This window comes from Eurosta solidaginis, chromosome 3 (genome assembly GCF_040869045.1).
Source record: "Eurosta solidaginis isolate ZX-2024a chromosome 3, ASM4086904v1, whole genome shotgun sequence".
NCBI lineage: Eukaryota > Metazoa > Arthropoda > Insecta > Diptera > Tephritidae > Eurosta > Eurosta solidaginis.
In genome coordinates this window covers 89,905,329-89,918,824 of record NC_090321.1, presented here as the reverse complement: position 1 = coordinate 89,918,824, position 13,496 = coordinate 89,905,329, and the positions used below count along the sequence as shown (strand labels likewise).

General features: G+C 39.1%; 2 protein-coding genes across 12 annotated transcripts in view; one reads left to right on the top strand and one right to left on the bottom strand.

The window, feature by feature from the left end:
* The window catches only part of lolal (lola like), an 89,336-nt gene extending 77,621 nt beyond the window's left edge, over positions 1 to 11,715 (top strand). For both annotated transcript variants that reach the window (XM_067772702.1, XM_067772703.1), the window contains 2 exons: positions 11,288 to 11,374; positions 11,432 to 11,715. In XM_067772702.1, coding sequence (XP_067628803.1) covers positions 11,288 to 11,374; positions 11,432 to 11,626 — 282 coding nt within the window. In that variant the 3' untranslated portion in view covers positions 11,627 to 11,715. The remainder of the gene's footprint in view (positions 1 to 11,287; positions 11,375 to 11,431) is intronic.
* Positions 1 to 13,496, bottom strand: part of LOC137244139 (protein transport protein Sec24C-like) — a 625,388-nt gene that overhangs the window by 176,549 nt on the left and 435,343 nt on the right. The gene's annotated exons all lie outside the window — the stretch shown is intronic.

The following is a 13,496-nucleotide window of genomic DNA, read 5'->3' as shown; positions in this document are numbered from 1 at the left end:
ATGTGTGAGCGACACTTCCACAATCACAATTGCATACCTTTAGGAGCATTTCAGATAAGATATCTGCATGTGCTTGTGCGTTGCTTTCAGCTGCGTGTACCTACATATGTGTAGACATAATGATTGATTCGTTTCTGTAGATACATAATGATTGATCTATGGATGTGCATGCAAGGCGCTGCTTAGCATCGGCTTAGAGATGGCAGCACCCCTTAGTTTTGCTAATATTCGTAACACTGCCCTCCACCTAAGTCTGATCGTCCCGATCTGGGAAAATCTCCTCCACCAGCACTCGCTTACTGCTGAACCCTTTTTCCAAACTGAAGTTAAGTGGCCCATCTTGGTTCTCATAACGCATCACCCTTCTCTGCATATCGATCTTGATGTCATGGTCAACCAAGAAATCCACTCCCAATATAACTTCATCAACAATCTCCGCCACAACGAATTTGTGTAAAACCATGACCTTCCCAATTAAGACTTCACAGATCACTTCTCCCCGGACTTGGTTATACTCGCCATTGACCGTACGCAACCTTGCTCCAGGTAATGATTTTACTCTCCTGTAGACCAAATCAGATCGAATCAAGGAATGAGATGCGCCCGTATCTACAGTCAGTAAACGTTCTTTACCATCCACATTCCCTCTGACGGTAAGGCTGCTCGATTTTCTACCAATTTGCAACACAGATATCACAGGGCATTCAATAGCTGGATCTAGCTCTCGATCTCTACATCTTACTCGCTCTTGCTCATCCCTTCCATCTTTGTTATTAAGACCACTCATGCTGTTGCAACCACTAGGATCAATATCGCAATGACGTGCAATGCGACCGGGCTTCCCGCATTTGAAGCATCTGATAACTCTCTCACTCCGCTTTTGCGATCCTTTCAGCGCCTCTAATATTGCGTCTACCCACGCCTTTCTACTTCCACACGGCGTGCTTTGAAAACTGGCTTACACAGAAGCGACGCTGTTTCCTGAATCAGAGCTTGCGAAACCGTTTCTGCGAGTGTTGGCTTTGGGTTTGCGTATGTAGCTCGCTTTGTTTCGACGTCCCGTATGCCATTTATAAAGCTCTGAATCTTTCCCTTTCAGTGTATTCCACGGGTGCGTCCGCATTCGCTAAATGTGCCAGCCTTTCAACATCCGACGCAGACTCTTGCAATGTCTCACCAGGCTTCTGGAAGCGGTTCAGTAACTCCATTTGGTATATCTGTCTCCTATGCTCAGTTCCGTATCGTCTCTCTAAAGCACCCATCAATGCTTCATAACAGTTCCCGTTATCTTCAGCATTCCAGTTGTTCAATGTTGCGGTCTTCTCAAACTGTAGCTTAAAGACCTGGAAAGGAACGGAAACGTCAAATGATGGTGTTTTTACCTTTGGATTGCTTGCTGAAACAGCTGGGCGGTTTAGTTGTAACTGCTGAATACCATCTTTTAAAGCATCTATCTCGGCCTCCATTTTATCTTGTCGACCACTGAACCCTTCCTGAAACTGCGTTAGTTTCTCTTCCATACTCGATTCTAGTTGTGCAGAGATGTGCGATGATACCTGTGCTGAAATTTGTGTCGACATTTCTGATATACGTGCCTCTTGCGCTTCAATTTTAGATGTTATTTCTGACATTTCTGTGATTCAATCTTCGCTGTTATACTGTTCTCCTGCGATTCTAGTTGAGTTTCCATCTTGGATGTTACTGTCGACGTTTGTGCAGATATTGCAGCTAATATTGTGTTCAAGTCTGTGTTCGCCATTGTCTGCGGTGTTTCGTTTTTCTCCTCAATTTTTGTTATTGTCTCGTCGCCATCAAGATGAAAGACATATTCTTCCACGTTAATTCCTTCTGCTTCCATTGCCTCTCGTAGTCTTGCCTGAAGTTCGAGTTTATTGCCGGTTGTATTCAATCCACGGGCGTCCAACTCCTTTTATCAGTTGCTGGATCCTTAATTCACTTAACTTCGCCATGTCCTTGTTGTGCTTTGCACCTCTGGAATTTATTCAACAATTCCTCTTCTGACACCAATTGTAACGAATTTATGCAATTCCCCTTATTTGCAATCTTCTGCTAACGTTCGTATCGCTAAATTGTTGAGTAAATAACTCCAATATTGAATAATGGAAAAATGGCCTTTATGAAAGTACTTCACAATAACACTTATACTTTGCAACGAATAGCTTGCTTAATAACCAAACTGATTGATAGCTCAAATGAAACTGACTATTGCCCGACAGATAGCGTGCTTAACTGAAACTGCCCATAGCGCCTCTACCGCTGATGCTTTTATACTCTGTGATTTCCTCGTGGCATCTTCTAGGCGCTTCCAGAATTTACTTAGTTATAAATTTCTCAGCTACAACTACAGATGTATAATTTTTATAGCTTCTCTCATACCCCATGCGCTTGTGTGTGTGAGCGACACTTCCACAATCACAATTGCATACCTTTAGGAGCATTTCAGATAAGATATCTGCATGTGCTTGTGCGTTGCTCTCAGTTGCGTGTACCTACATATGTGTAGACATAATGATTGATTCGTTTATGTAGATACATAATGATTGATCTATGGATGTGCATGCAAGGCGCTGCTTAGCATCGGCTTAGAGATGGCAGCACCCGTTAGTTTTGCTAATATTCGTAATAATATGTTTTCTGTGTTTGTTGGGTTGAATTGGTCTCGCAAATAAAAACAACGTGTGAAACTGAATCGAACGTAACTTTCTTGGGTTTAACATTTTTAACGCAATTGAGTCTATTTAATTTCTTTTAAGTTGTGCAGCTTGCTCAACGCGGCTTATTGGCTGTGTCGTAATAAAAATAAAACAAGAATCACCTTGGCTATAGTTTGTTTGTCATTGTTACAAAAAACAACAAAATTTTACTATTTTGCTCTGTCATTGAGTCGATGAGTTTCACTTTATTATCCAATGCTATTTTGAATGTTTCGCCGTCGAAAAGTTTTTTGTTGTTTGTTTTAGTTTGTAATGCAGATGTGAATTTAATATGTATTTTGACTTTTGAAAACGTGTAATGAGTGTAGAAATGCTTAATTAAACATCGCATGCCTTTGCAAAGCCAAGCCGACTCTGACTGAAATCAGTAACTCGCGCCAGTTCTTCCTTTACAATAAATACATACAAAAGTTAAACTTATTACTGTAGCTTAATCGAAATTGATGCGGTGTAGAGCTTACGATTTCTTCTCGAACACAAGCGAGATTTTCGAGACCCGAGAAATTGAGAACTCGACTTTTGTTTAATTTCTACATATCTAAGCTACCTTCGCCACCAGAAGGAGTTACTATCGTTTCCTACGCCGATGACTGCACAATAATGGCCACAGGCCCAGGCCCAAAGATCGATGAGCTTTGCAACAGAATAAACGGCTACCTCCCTGATCTCTCCAGTTTTTCGCCTCGCGAAACCTGGCATTATCACCGACTAAATCCTTCACGACCTTATTTACAACATGGACGTCCCAAATGTCGACCATTTTGAACGTCCACGTCGATGGCACTACGCTACCGACTGTCCTACACCCCAAAATCTTGGGTGTGACGTTTGATCAGGATCTACATTTTGGTGAGCACGCAGCCGCAATTGTACCGAAAATCCAGAGCCGTAATAAAATCCTCAAATCCCTTGCTGGCAGTACTTGGGGCTCATTACCACATACAAAGCAATTGGCCATCCGATTGCATGCTACGCGTCCATAGGGGTCGCCAAGCCTAAAAATTACCCACTGAATAAGCTACAGGCCTGCTAAAATACTGCTCTCAGAAACGCCACGGGCTGTCTTCTTATGTCCCCAGAACACCATCTACATAATGAGGCGAGAATACTCCCCATCAGGGAGAGAAATGAGATGCTAACCAAACAGTTCCTGTTGAATACCCAGAAACCTGGGCATCCCAACAGACATCTGGTTGATGAGCCAACACCGCCTAGGGACTTAAGGAGTCATCTCCGTAAGCATTTTGAGGAAATAAGGCACCTGAGAACTAAGCCGTATGAAGCAAAAAAACACAAGCAGGTCCATGGTGAACTCCACAAACAGGCGTCGGATCTTTATGCCAGGAATTGGCCGGTGAATCCAGTACTCAAAGAACAGTACCCAAGACTTGCCGAAGAGGAACGCATACTCCCCAGGGAAACGCGAGTCACTCTGGCTCAACTTCGTTCTAGATATTGTAACAGGTTAAACTCTTACATATCCAGAATCAACCCCGAGATACAAAATGTATGCCCCGCTTGCAATGTGTCCCCACATGACACCAACCATCTCTGTAATTGTAATGTGGAACCAACGCCTCTAACACCCCTTTCATTATGGTCCACCTATGTTGAAACAGCAAGTTTCCTTGGACTCCCGTTAGAGGATATTGATGACAATTTGTGATCGGTCGCAGCTATTAGGTGGGGCGAAGCATTGCTACAACAACAACAACAGAAGAAGAACATTTGGAAGTTTAAGAACCCGTAAAGCAAAACCCGTTAAAGATATTACATTGAAATATGCCAAATAATATAGACTGAGTGAAGATAACCAAAATCGGTTAAAGGCGACGACCACTTTTCGTAAAGGTCTTAAAATGCAGCCTTATAACACTATTAACCACACAAAGCAAACAACAACAGCGTTTCAAGTACAACGCTGGGTATATAATGTTCGGTTTCACCCGAACTTAGATTTCCTTACTCTTTTTTTTTATAAAACTGGAAACAGTGTGGAGACAAATGTTGTAAAAACTTAATCAGCCTAAATATATTAAATTTAATCTTTAAATGAATTTTCAATACCTTTTTTTACTCTTAAAGTAAAGTGCTCATTTTACAATTTAAATTAGGATGAAAAAGCCGGTTTTGAAAAAGCTGTCAAACAATTTCCAATTTACCACTCGAGTGTGGTCGGATTCGTATGCAAAATCGTATTTTTGCTTGAGGTCGTAGCAGGCTACCAAAATTCAAATCCCGCTTCTTGGTTGTGCTACGTTAAAACGCTTTCCAGCGAAATGATGTAATAACCCTCGAATGAGACCTCCTTTTTCTGGTGACGACCACGGGCCTTAAATACTTCATAGCCGAACCATTGGTACCATATTAGGTTGTAATTGGGTGTTTCGATCTCAAGGTCTTACCTTGGTACGATATGGAGTCAATTCAAGCTCCCACCATTTTAGGATATTGGCATCCGGTTGCAAGGCAACTGTACCTTAATTCCATTACTATTCTATTCCAAGCACAAATATTTCGCTTTATAATGCTTTGGCTCATCAGATACATGATACGATTCCACAATTTTAATACAAGTATTAAGAGATGTGAACAACCTTTTCTGAGTACCAGGATAACCTGCATGACGATAAAGGGATGTGATTACACCCTTGCCAACACATCATGATTGAAATGTCCGTCAATGTGAACAACTACTTCGACGTCCTTCGTTTCGACGACTTCTCGGTCCCTTGACGAAGCGATAAGATACAGATACATCTTCATTAATCACAGCTACTGATCACATTTACTCTAGATCAGATGCCATCGTTCAGCATAGCCTAATGCATTTTCAAACAAAAAAAAAACCTGAGCGCAAACCTCTTACAATTATCGATTGTTATCTACAAACGATAGACATCCGTTCACCATTTACTCAGCAGATTTACTACGGGGTCACAATTTTGCGATGTGTTCTTTGATCTTCCACAGAAGAATATTTGAAATATACATTTAGAGGTTAGAATATGCAAAGAGGCTGTTCACCCTAGTGGGTGGACCAAGAGTTATCTCTTTGCCAACTTTCAAACGAAGAAGACCTGAATATGTGAGCTGAAGTGACCGCATTACTCCAAGGAGAATGCTATATGGCCAACTCCAGCGAAGAAGGGACTGCATAGCTTCGTTAAGTATGCTTTTTTGTCAGTCAACTTATCCGAAAGTGAATTCATCGCATTAAGGAAAAAGTCGAAAGCAAACACCAAAGGAAAAAGCCGACCGCACACGCCAAAATACGATATGTAACCACAACCCCCGCGTTTCATCAGAATCCTCAAGGTAGAAATCAAGATCCTGCAATACATTGTATCAGGCCACAACGCTTGTCCTACTCCCCGCGGTACAGTTTTTATCGACCGTGATAGAGTCGTGCAGGTGTTACACCGCATCCACACCTCTTCCTTTTTTAATAAACACCAATCCAGGATTGGTTAGCCTGGTAATAATAAGATGACGGCAATTCGCTACAACGCGTCACTATTAAGATGACGTAAATTTGCTACTAAGCCTTACTAAGAATATGACGGAAATCGACTACATGCCATTATGATCGCCTTTCACGATCGGTGTACCTAACGCGGGTACATTCAATATCCCCTCGCCCGCACGGGGAATAATTTGAGGAATGTCCGAATTCGTGGGAGAAGGTGCCGATTCACTGGAAGCTCGATGAACGGGGCAAGGCAGAAGAGTGATGGAACTTGTGACATTTACTACAATCGCGAAATCCAGAGCCAAGGTGTTGGGTTTGTGGTGGAAAAGAAACTTCGCCGCCAAGTTATTTCGTTTACGGCAGTGAACGAGCGTCTCGCCGCTATCCGCATTAAGGCGAAATTTTTCAACATTTCGTTTATATGTGCTTACTCACTTCAGACGAAAAGGACAAAGACTCCTTCTATGAAAAACTAGAAAATACATTCGATGGCTGCCCCCGCCATGATATTACAGTCTAACTGGGCGACTTTGACGCCAGGGTGGGGAAGGAAGGGGTCTTTGGTCTTACAATCGGTTAATTTAACGCCTCCACGATGGACCATCTCCCAACGGGTTGAGGCTGATTGACTTCGCCGCGCCTCGAAATATTGTCATCTGCAGTTCCAGGTTCCAGCATAAAAAGCCACACCAAGCTACTTGGCTGTCTCCTGATCGAAGAACACGAAACCAAACCGAATACCTAGTGATGGACGGCAGTGTCCTGGATGTGGGCACTCTACGAGGTCCAAATATCGACTTGGCCCACTTCCTTGCGGCACCCACGTCACGTATATGACTCTATGCAGCAAATAAAGTGCGCGCAGTGATACAATGAATGCTTACCCTCGGAAAGGTGCTCACGAAGCAGACAGCTGATGATTATTCCATGCGGCTCTCACACCTGCTCACCGAGAATAAAGTGAGGCAGAATGGCGTGAGTACGAGGAGCTTCAGATGCTGGCTGATAGGAATAATGCCCGAAAATTCTATCAAAAAATCCCACGGATGACGGAAGGTTTCAAGACCAGCGAGGATTCCTGCAGGGACGTTAATGGTGACCTGATAACTGATGAACAGAGTGCGCTTAAGTTGTGGAGGGAACATTTCTCTTCATTGCTAGCTACCAAAGGAGAAACCGAACCCGATACCCCAATCGCTGATGATGGAAAACACGTTCCAGCATCCGACTATGACGAAGGGAGAATGGCAATATCCCGTCTAAAAAATCACAAGGCGCCAGGTATTGACGGAATACCCGTCGAGCCGTCCAAACACGGAGGCTAAGAGTTGGCAACTCCTATGCAAAGTATGGTCGGATGAGCGCATGCCTCCAGATTGGAATTTATGTGTGCTCTGTCCACAAGAAATGATATCCTGCAATCTATTATCTGGCCCGGTTTTTAAGTAGTTGATTAAGCAAAACTTAAACTAAGTTTGCTTAAACTCCAGTTAAACTACAGAGCAGTTTTTCAGTCACCGTTTAAGGCCGGCTTTGGGGTAGACTTTTTTGTACGCCAACACTGGTTTTTTATTACCTATATAATTCGTAGATACGGCACCAGCTAGATTTTGTCTCCTATTCTAGAGAAATATACATCTTATTCTCAAGTTGATATCCAACATCAATCTCCAATCACTATCCAACCTTTGGGAATTTTTGTAAGATTCGTATTTCTCGAGTTGATCTCCAACATCATTCTCAAATTATTTTTCACCCTCTGAGAGATTTTGAGAAATGTGTGGTTGGGTTGGAGTTGAAAAAAAATCCTCTCTAAGGTGGTACTACCAAGCGAACAGCTTTTTTTTGTGGAAAATAAACACCTGGTTGGTAGCAATAATAAAGCATTACACTGCGTTACAAAAACGAGCTTTAGTTCTGTCCTATGAACCAAATATAATTTTTCGGAAAGGGGAGAAAAGATAAAGATACACGTGTATCGGCGATTTTCATGTACACGTCAGAATTTTTTTTAAGTATAAAGTATAAAATTCGTAGTGTCCGTCTGTCCGATTTTTAACCCTTTTTCCGTGATCCAATCGAGCTGAATTTTTGCAGGCAGACTCGCCTGTATCACGTCAAATTAAAAAAAAATAGATTTTTAGCAATTCTTAGATTTTGCTGAGTTGTTTTTTTTTTTTTTTTTTTTTTTAATGGTTATCGGTTTTTTGTAACGGTTTCAGCTCATTAAAAAACCGAATTTTTTTATTAATTTTATTATATTAAAATTAAAAATTGTTACATTAATAATTTCAATGCTTTTAAAGAAACTTAGGCCTTTTATTTTTGCGTTTGTAAACCTTTGTGTCAGTATTGCGACAAATAGACCAACACTATTCGCCAAGCATATGCGTAATGTCTTGTCCTTTAAAGTGACATCTCCATCGCTTAATTCGGGAACATCATCAAAAATCTCCATTGAAGCCGCTATACCTTCTTCTGGTGAGTACATAACCAATTCTACATTAGCGTAGCGAATTTTATTGCGGCGAAAGTATTGGTACCCTTTATTTTGAGTAAAAGTTACGCAAAAGTAGCACAATTTATTGCAGTGCTCCGTACGTGGTAGCCAAATTGTTGGTACAGCGTACTTTATTGTTGACCTTCCATCAGTAAACTTTCATAAATTTCTATAGCAATAGTCGCACACGACTTCCGGAGTATACCACAAACAAGGAACATAAGCAGTCTTGAATATTTTCTGAAACGAATTAACCACTGTTTTCGTAATATTTTTAAAATTTTTACTTGGTGCGAATAAGCTACAAACGTAACAAAAGTTATTTCGAGTCGGGCACTGCATTTTTTCTCAGATGAAATATATCTATACATAGAAATGCGTTTTCGCACAACAGAACTTCAAACAATTGTCAAAGTATACGTCTCCTAGTAGCGCAACTGTCAGCTGATCGGAACAAACACACAAACGGCACAGAGTGTCTTGTATCAAACAATAAATTAAACGAATTTAAATGATGCAATGTTTGTGAATGAAACTAGGTGTGATATCTTATCTGTCAACTGCATGACAGTATGTTCAATATGGCTACTTTTTAGCGTTTTGACAGGGTGTTCAATATGGCGGCGCATATCTCCAGCGGGTTATAGAAAGAGATACAAAATGAGACAGCGATAGTCATTTACAAATCAGGTGATCCAATCACTTTGGAATTTTGACGTCTATGCAGAAGATATCACACTTAGTTTCATTCTCAATGGATGCAAAATTGATTGTGCAATTCAATGTTTCATCTGTCATACCAGTTTTAAGTGTTGTAAAAGTCATAAACAGTTTAGTGTTAGAAAGTTACTACTGATAAACTACAAATATATGGAGTGGGATGGGTAGAAAAACAATTTTTTTTTTCGTAACGCTTTAGTATTTAAAAATTTGGAGTCCCTTCAAGTAATGCCGAAAAAAGTGAAAAAAAATTCAGGAAAATCTGAAAATTGATAAAAATCTATTTTTTTTAAATTTGACGTGATACATTTCCATGAGTCTGCCTGCAAAAATTCAGCTCGATTGGATTTATATATAAAAAAAAAAAAATTCTGACGTGTACATGAAAATCGCCGATACACGTGTACCTATTTTTATTTTTTCTCCCCTTTCCGAAAAAGTATATTTGGTTCATAGGACAGAATGTGTGTTAACGCGGTGTTATCAATTAGAAATAAATTTTTCATGTTTTATTTAATCATGCTTGTGTACAAGGTGGGAACTATCTACTATTTTTAACTTATATAACAACATTTTTTGCTTTAGAAAAAACTCTCTTTTTTGCTGAGAACGCGATGAACGAATGTTTATCAAGTTGAGCCACTGTTTCGAAACAACTCTTGAGATTTTAGAAGTATGCTAGTTATCGGTTATCAACATGAGCTCTAATGGTACTCAAGCCCAAATGCTTGTTGGGTATATTCGACGCCATTGTAAATGAACGCAAATAATTGATAGGTTAACTAGACAAACTGATTTGAACTTGTACCGATAAACCGGGCATTAGGGCGTAAAATTATTAGCGTATGCTGATGATATTGATATTATTGGCTTGAACAAATGGAAATGGCCAAGAATTGACCACGGAAGAAGCACGAAATAGTCCCCAAATAATCTCGAAGTAGCTCCAAAATAACCCCGAAATAGCCCCTAAAACATACCGGGAGTGACCGAACAAATAGCATATCGTTCGTAGTTTTTATTTTGCTGTGCTTTAGACACGATATAGCTGATAGCAATGCCAGATCATTACTATAACTTTTTATGGAATGGCTCTACTCTCTACTTTTATCATATTCGGAGCCGGAGCAGTAGTAAAGCTATTTTTCGTTGCTTCTGCTGCTCTGGCGTAGCAAATACAAACTTTGGTTTAAAATTAAAAGTATTGAGTTTTTGTCCGTAAAGTTAATCTATGTATGTATATTTCAACATTCGAATAAACGTTCTACAGCGATATTTTGAATAATCGACGAGTAATTATTAAAACAGTCGACGCTGCTTCGAAGATTATTCGATTTTAACTAATCGAATATTAGAGCGTTCGAATATTCGATTAATCGAATATCACGTGCTCTAGTAGATTCATGACGGGTGTTCTGACTGAACACTGCCTTCTGCGTCACATGCTTTTTAATTAGGCTTTCTCAGTGATGGCAGATGTAGCAAGTGCGGGTTGGAGGAGGAAACGATCGAGCACGTCTTGTGATCGTGCCCTGCGCTTGGCTAAGACTCCAGCTATTGGAGTGGTACAGCTGTCAGATCTAGAAGCAGAAAATGACATTGTTCCTAGAAAGCTTCTAGTATTTGGCAAAAGGACGGAGTTACTTTACAACATAGGTCCTGGTTTGTGATAGGGGTTTTCAGTTTGGCCGTTGAACAAACTTCTGGTAACACTGCGGACTGGTTGTGTGAGGTCCTCATGAACCGACCAGTTCAACCTAACCATACCTCTAATTCCTACATTTAATTTTTAAAATTCTTTTAAATATTATAATGATATGAGGATGGTTTAATGTTTCCTTTTTTTAATTTGTTTTATAGGTGACACTTGCCTGCGAGGGACAAACTTGCAAAGCGCACAAAATGGTTCTATCTGCATGCAGTCCGTATTTCAAAGCTCTCTTGGAGGTAAGCAATTATGCAAATACGTTGAAACAAATATTTCAAAACATAAATTTCTCATAGGAAAATCCTTCAAAGCACCCCATCATTATATTGAAAGATGTCTCCTATATACATCTGCAAGCAATATTAGAATTCATGTACGCCGGCGAAGTGAATGTTTCACAAGAACAATTACCGGCCTTTCTAAAAACTGCTGATCGTCTTAAAGTGAAAGGTCTGGCAGAAACACCCAGTTCCATAAAGCGAGAAGGTTGATGGTGTTAAATAATAGTTTTAAATAACTTACGACTATACATAAATATACATATATACATTATATATATATATATATATATATATATATATATATATATAAATAAAAATACGCCTACAACTAAAAATAAGCTATGATTATACATATACATTTAAATGAGCATTGAAAGCAGATAAAATTATAATTTAAAAAAATAATTTGTAATTGCTTATTAATAATTTAGTAAACTGCTAAAGATACAAACATAATTTTACGATAGTGATTAAATATAAAAAATGAATGAATAAATAAAAAAGGGAGCGTGCTAAAATTTTATTCTTTCAGTTTTGTAGCTTAATTATTTCGGAAAAACTTTTCTGAATTGAACTTTACACTGTAGTCAATGTACTTAGTTACAAAAGATATTCAAGCCATTACTGACCAAGATAAAACTACAATGGGTCCGATTCCGGGAGATAACTTCCAAAACAAATATCGATTTTTTCTCAATGAACTTGTCTTATGAACACAAAAATATGCCTTCCATAGCTATTGCAGCAATATTTTGCCATGGAAAGGAGAAAATGCAACCCAACACCCTTGGCTGCTAACACTGGTACACACCACCGGTGATTACAAAAAAAGTTGGTCCCCACACGCCAGTGTATCACTGTTGACGCATGCATAGATTTTTAAAATAGGTATCTACACAAGATTTGCGGTTATAGTTATGATTGTTGCCAATAGCTTCATCATGTTTTGATATTACTTATATTCTTGGTGATATAAATCACGCTGTCAACACTACGCTGGGTATTGAACCAAATATTTTTGAAGAGAATGATCCACAAGCTCAAAAGTGATTTCCAGTTTTTCGAAGTTAGCCTCCAAAAACAGGTTTTGGCCTTCGAAAATCCAAAATTTCGGCTGCCTTCTTTTCATATTTGAATTGTGTCATTTTCTTTTTGTTCTCAAGCTATATAGCAGGTATTAAAAGGGTCAAGGGGCAGATCTGCGAAAAAATTAACAGCCGTTATTAAATTACACAGATTCGCTCCTTATAAGTATACATAGCAGCCATCCGGGGTAATGGGCATTCGTGATATATGTATGTCCTGCACGCGGTGTGTCCCAACATGTCACCAACCCTATGGTCCTCCAACATTGTTGAAACTGGACGTTTTCTTGGATTCCCATAAGAGGACTTTAATAATAATTTGCGAGTGACCTCGCCTATTGGATGGGACAAAGCACTTTTACCACAACAACAACTAAATTACTGCGGGACCTACCTCTGTCAAAATAATGCAATTTAAATACAAAAAAACTAAGTACACCATTTTGTATGAGTATTTTATAAAAGGTTTATTATTTCTGTTTTAAATTTTCATCATTTCCACTAGCACATCGCTCATTATAAGTAGCATGAAAAAAATTGCACCTAAAAGAAGCCACAAATTGAAAGTATAAAGAATTTTGTAGAAAATAAATTGAAGTAATAAATAGTAAATATGAATATTGCTGTAGAATCCTAAAAATCAAAATTGGCTTTGTGTAAAAAGGCGAATGTGAGAGAGTTACATAAATAAGGATTGATATGTACTTCCAGTTTAGTACTAGTATACTAGGTCTATACTTTTAGAGGTGTAATTAATCGTAAAGTTATACAATCTCTACAGACATTAATACATACACAAATAAGTAATGCATACAAAAAAAAAAAAAAAAAAAATTAATTAACAAAAAAGTCATAAGATTGTAAATAAGTCGGTGCATCTAAACAATTGAAGAAGTAATTTGAGTTTCTAGAAAAATCTTCGACAAGTAATCAGCCCTATTCTGCATTTCGACTTGGATTGGAATTTTTTCGATTTGGCAATTTTGGTATTCTGT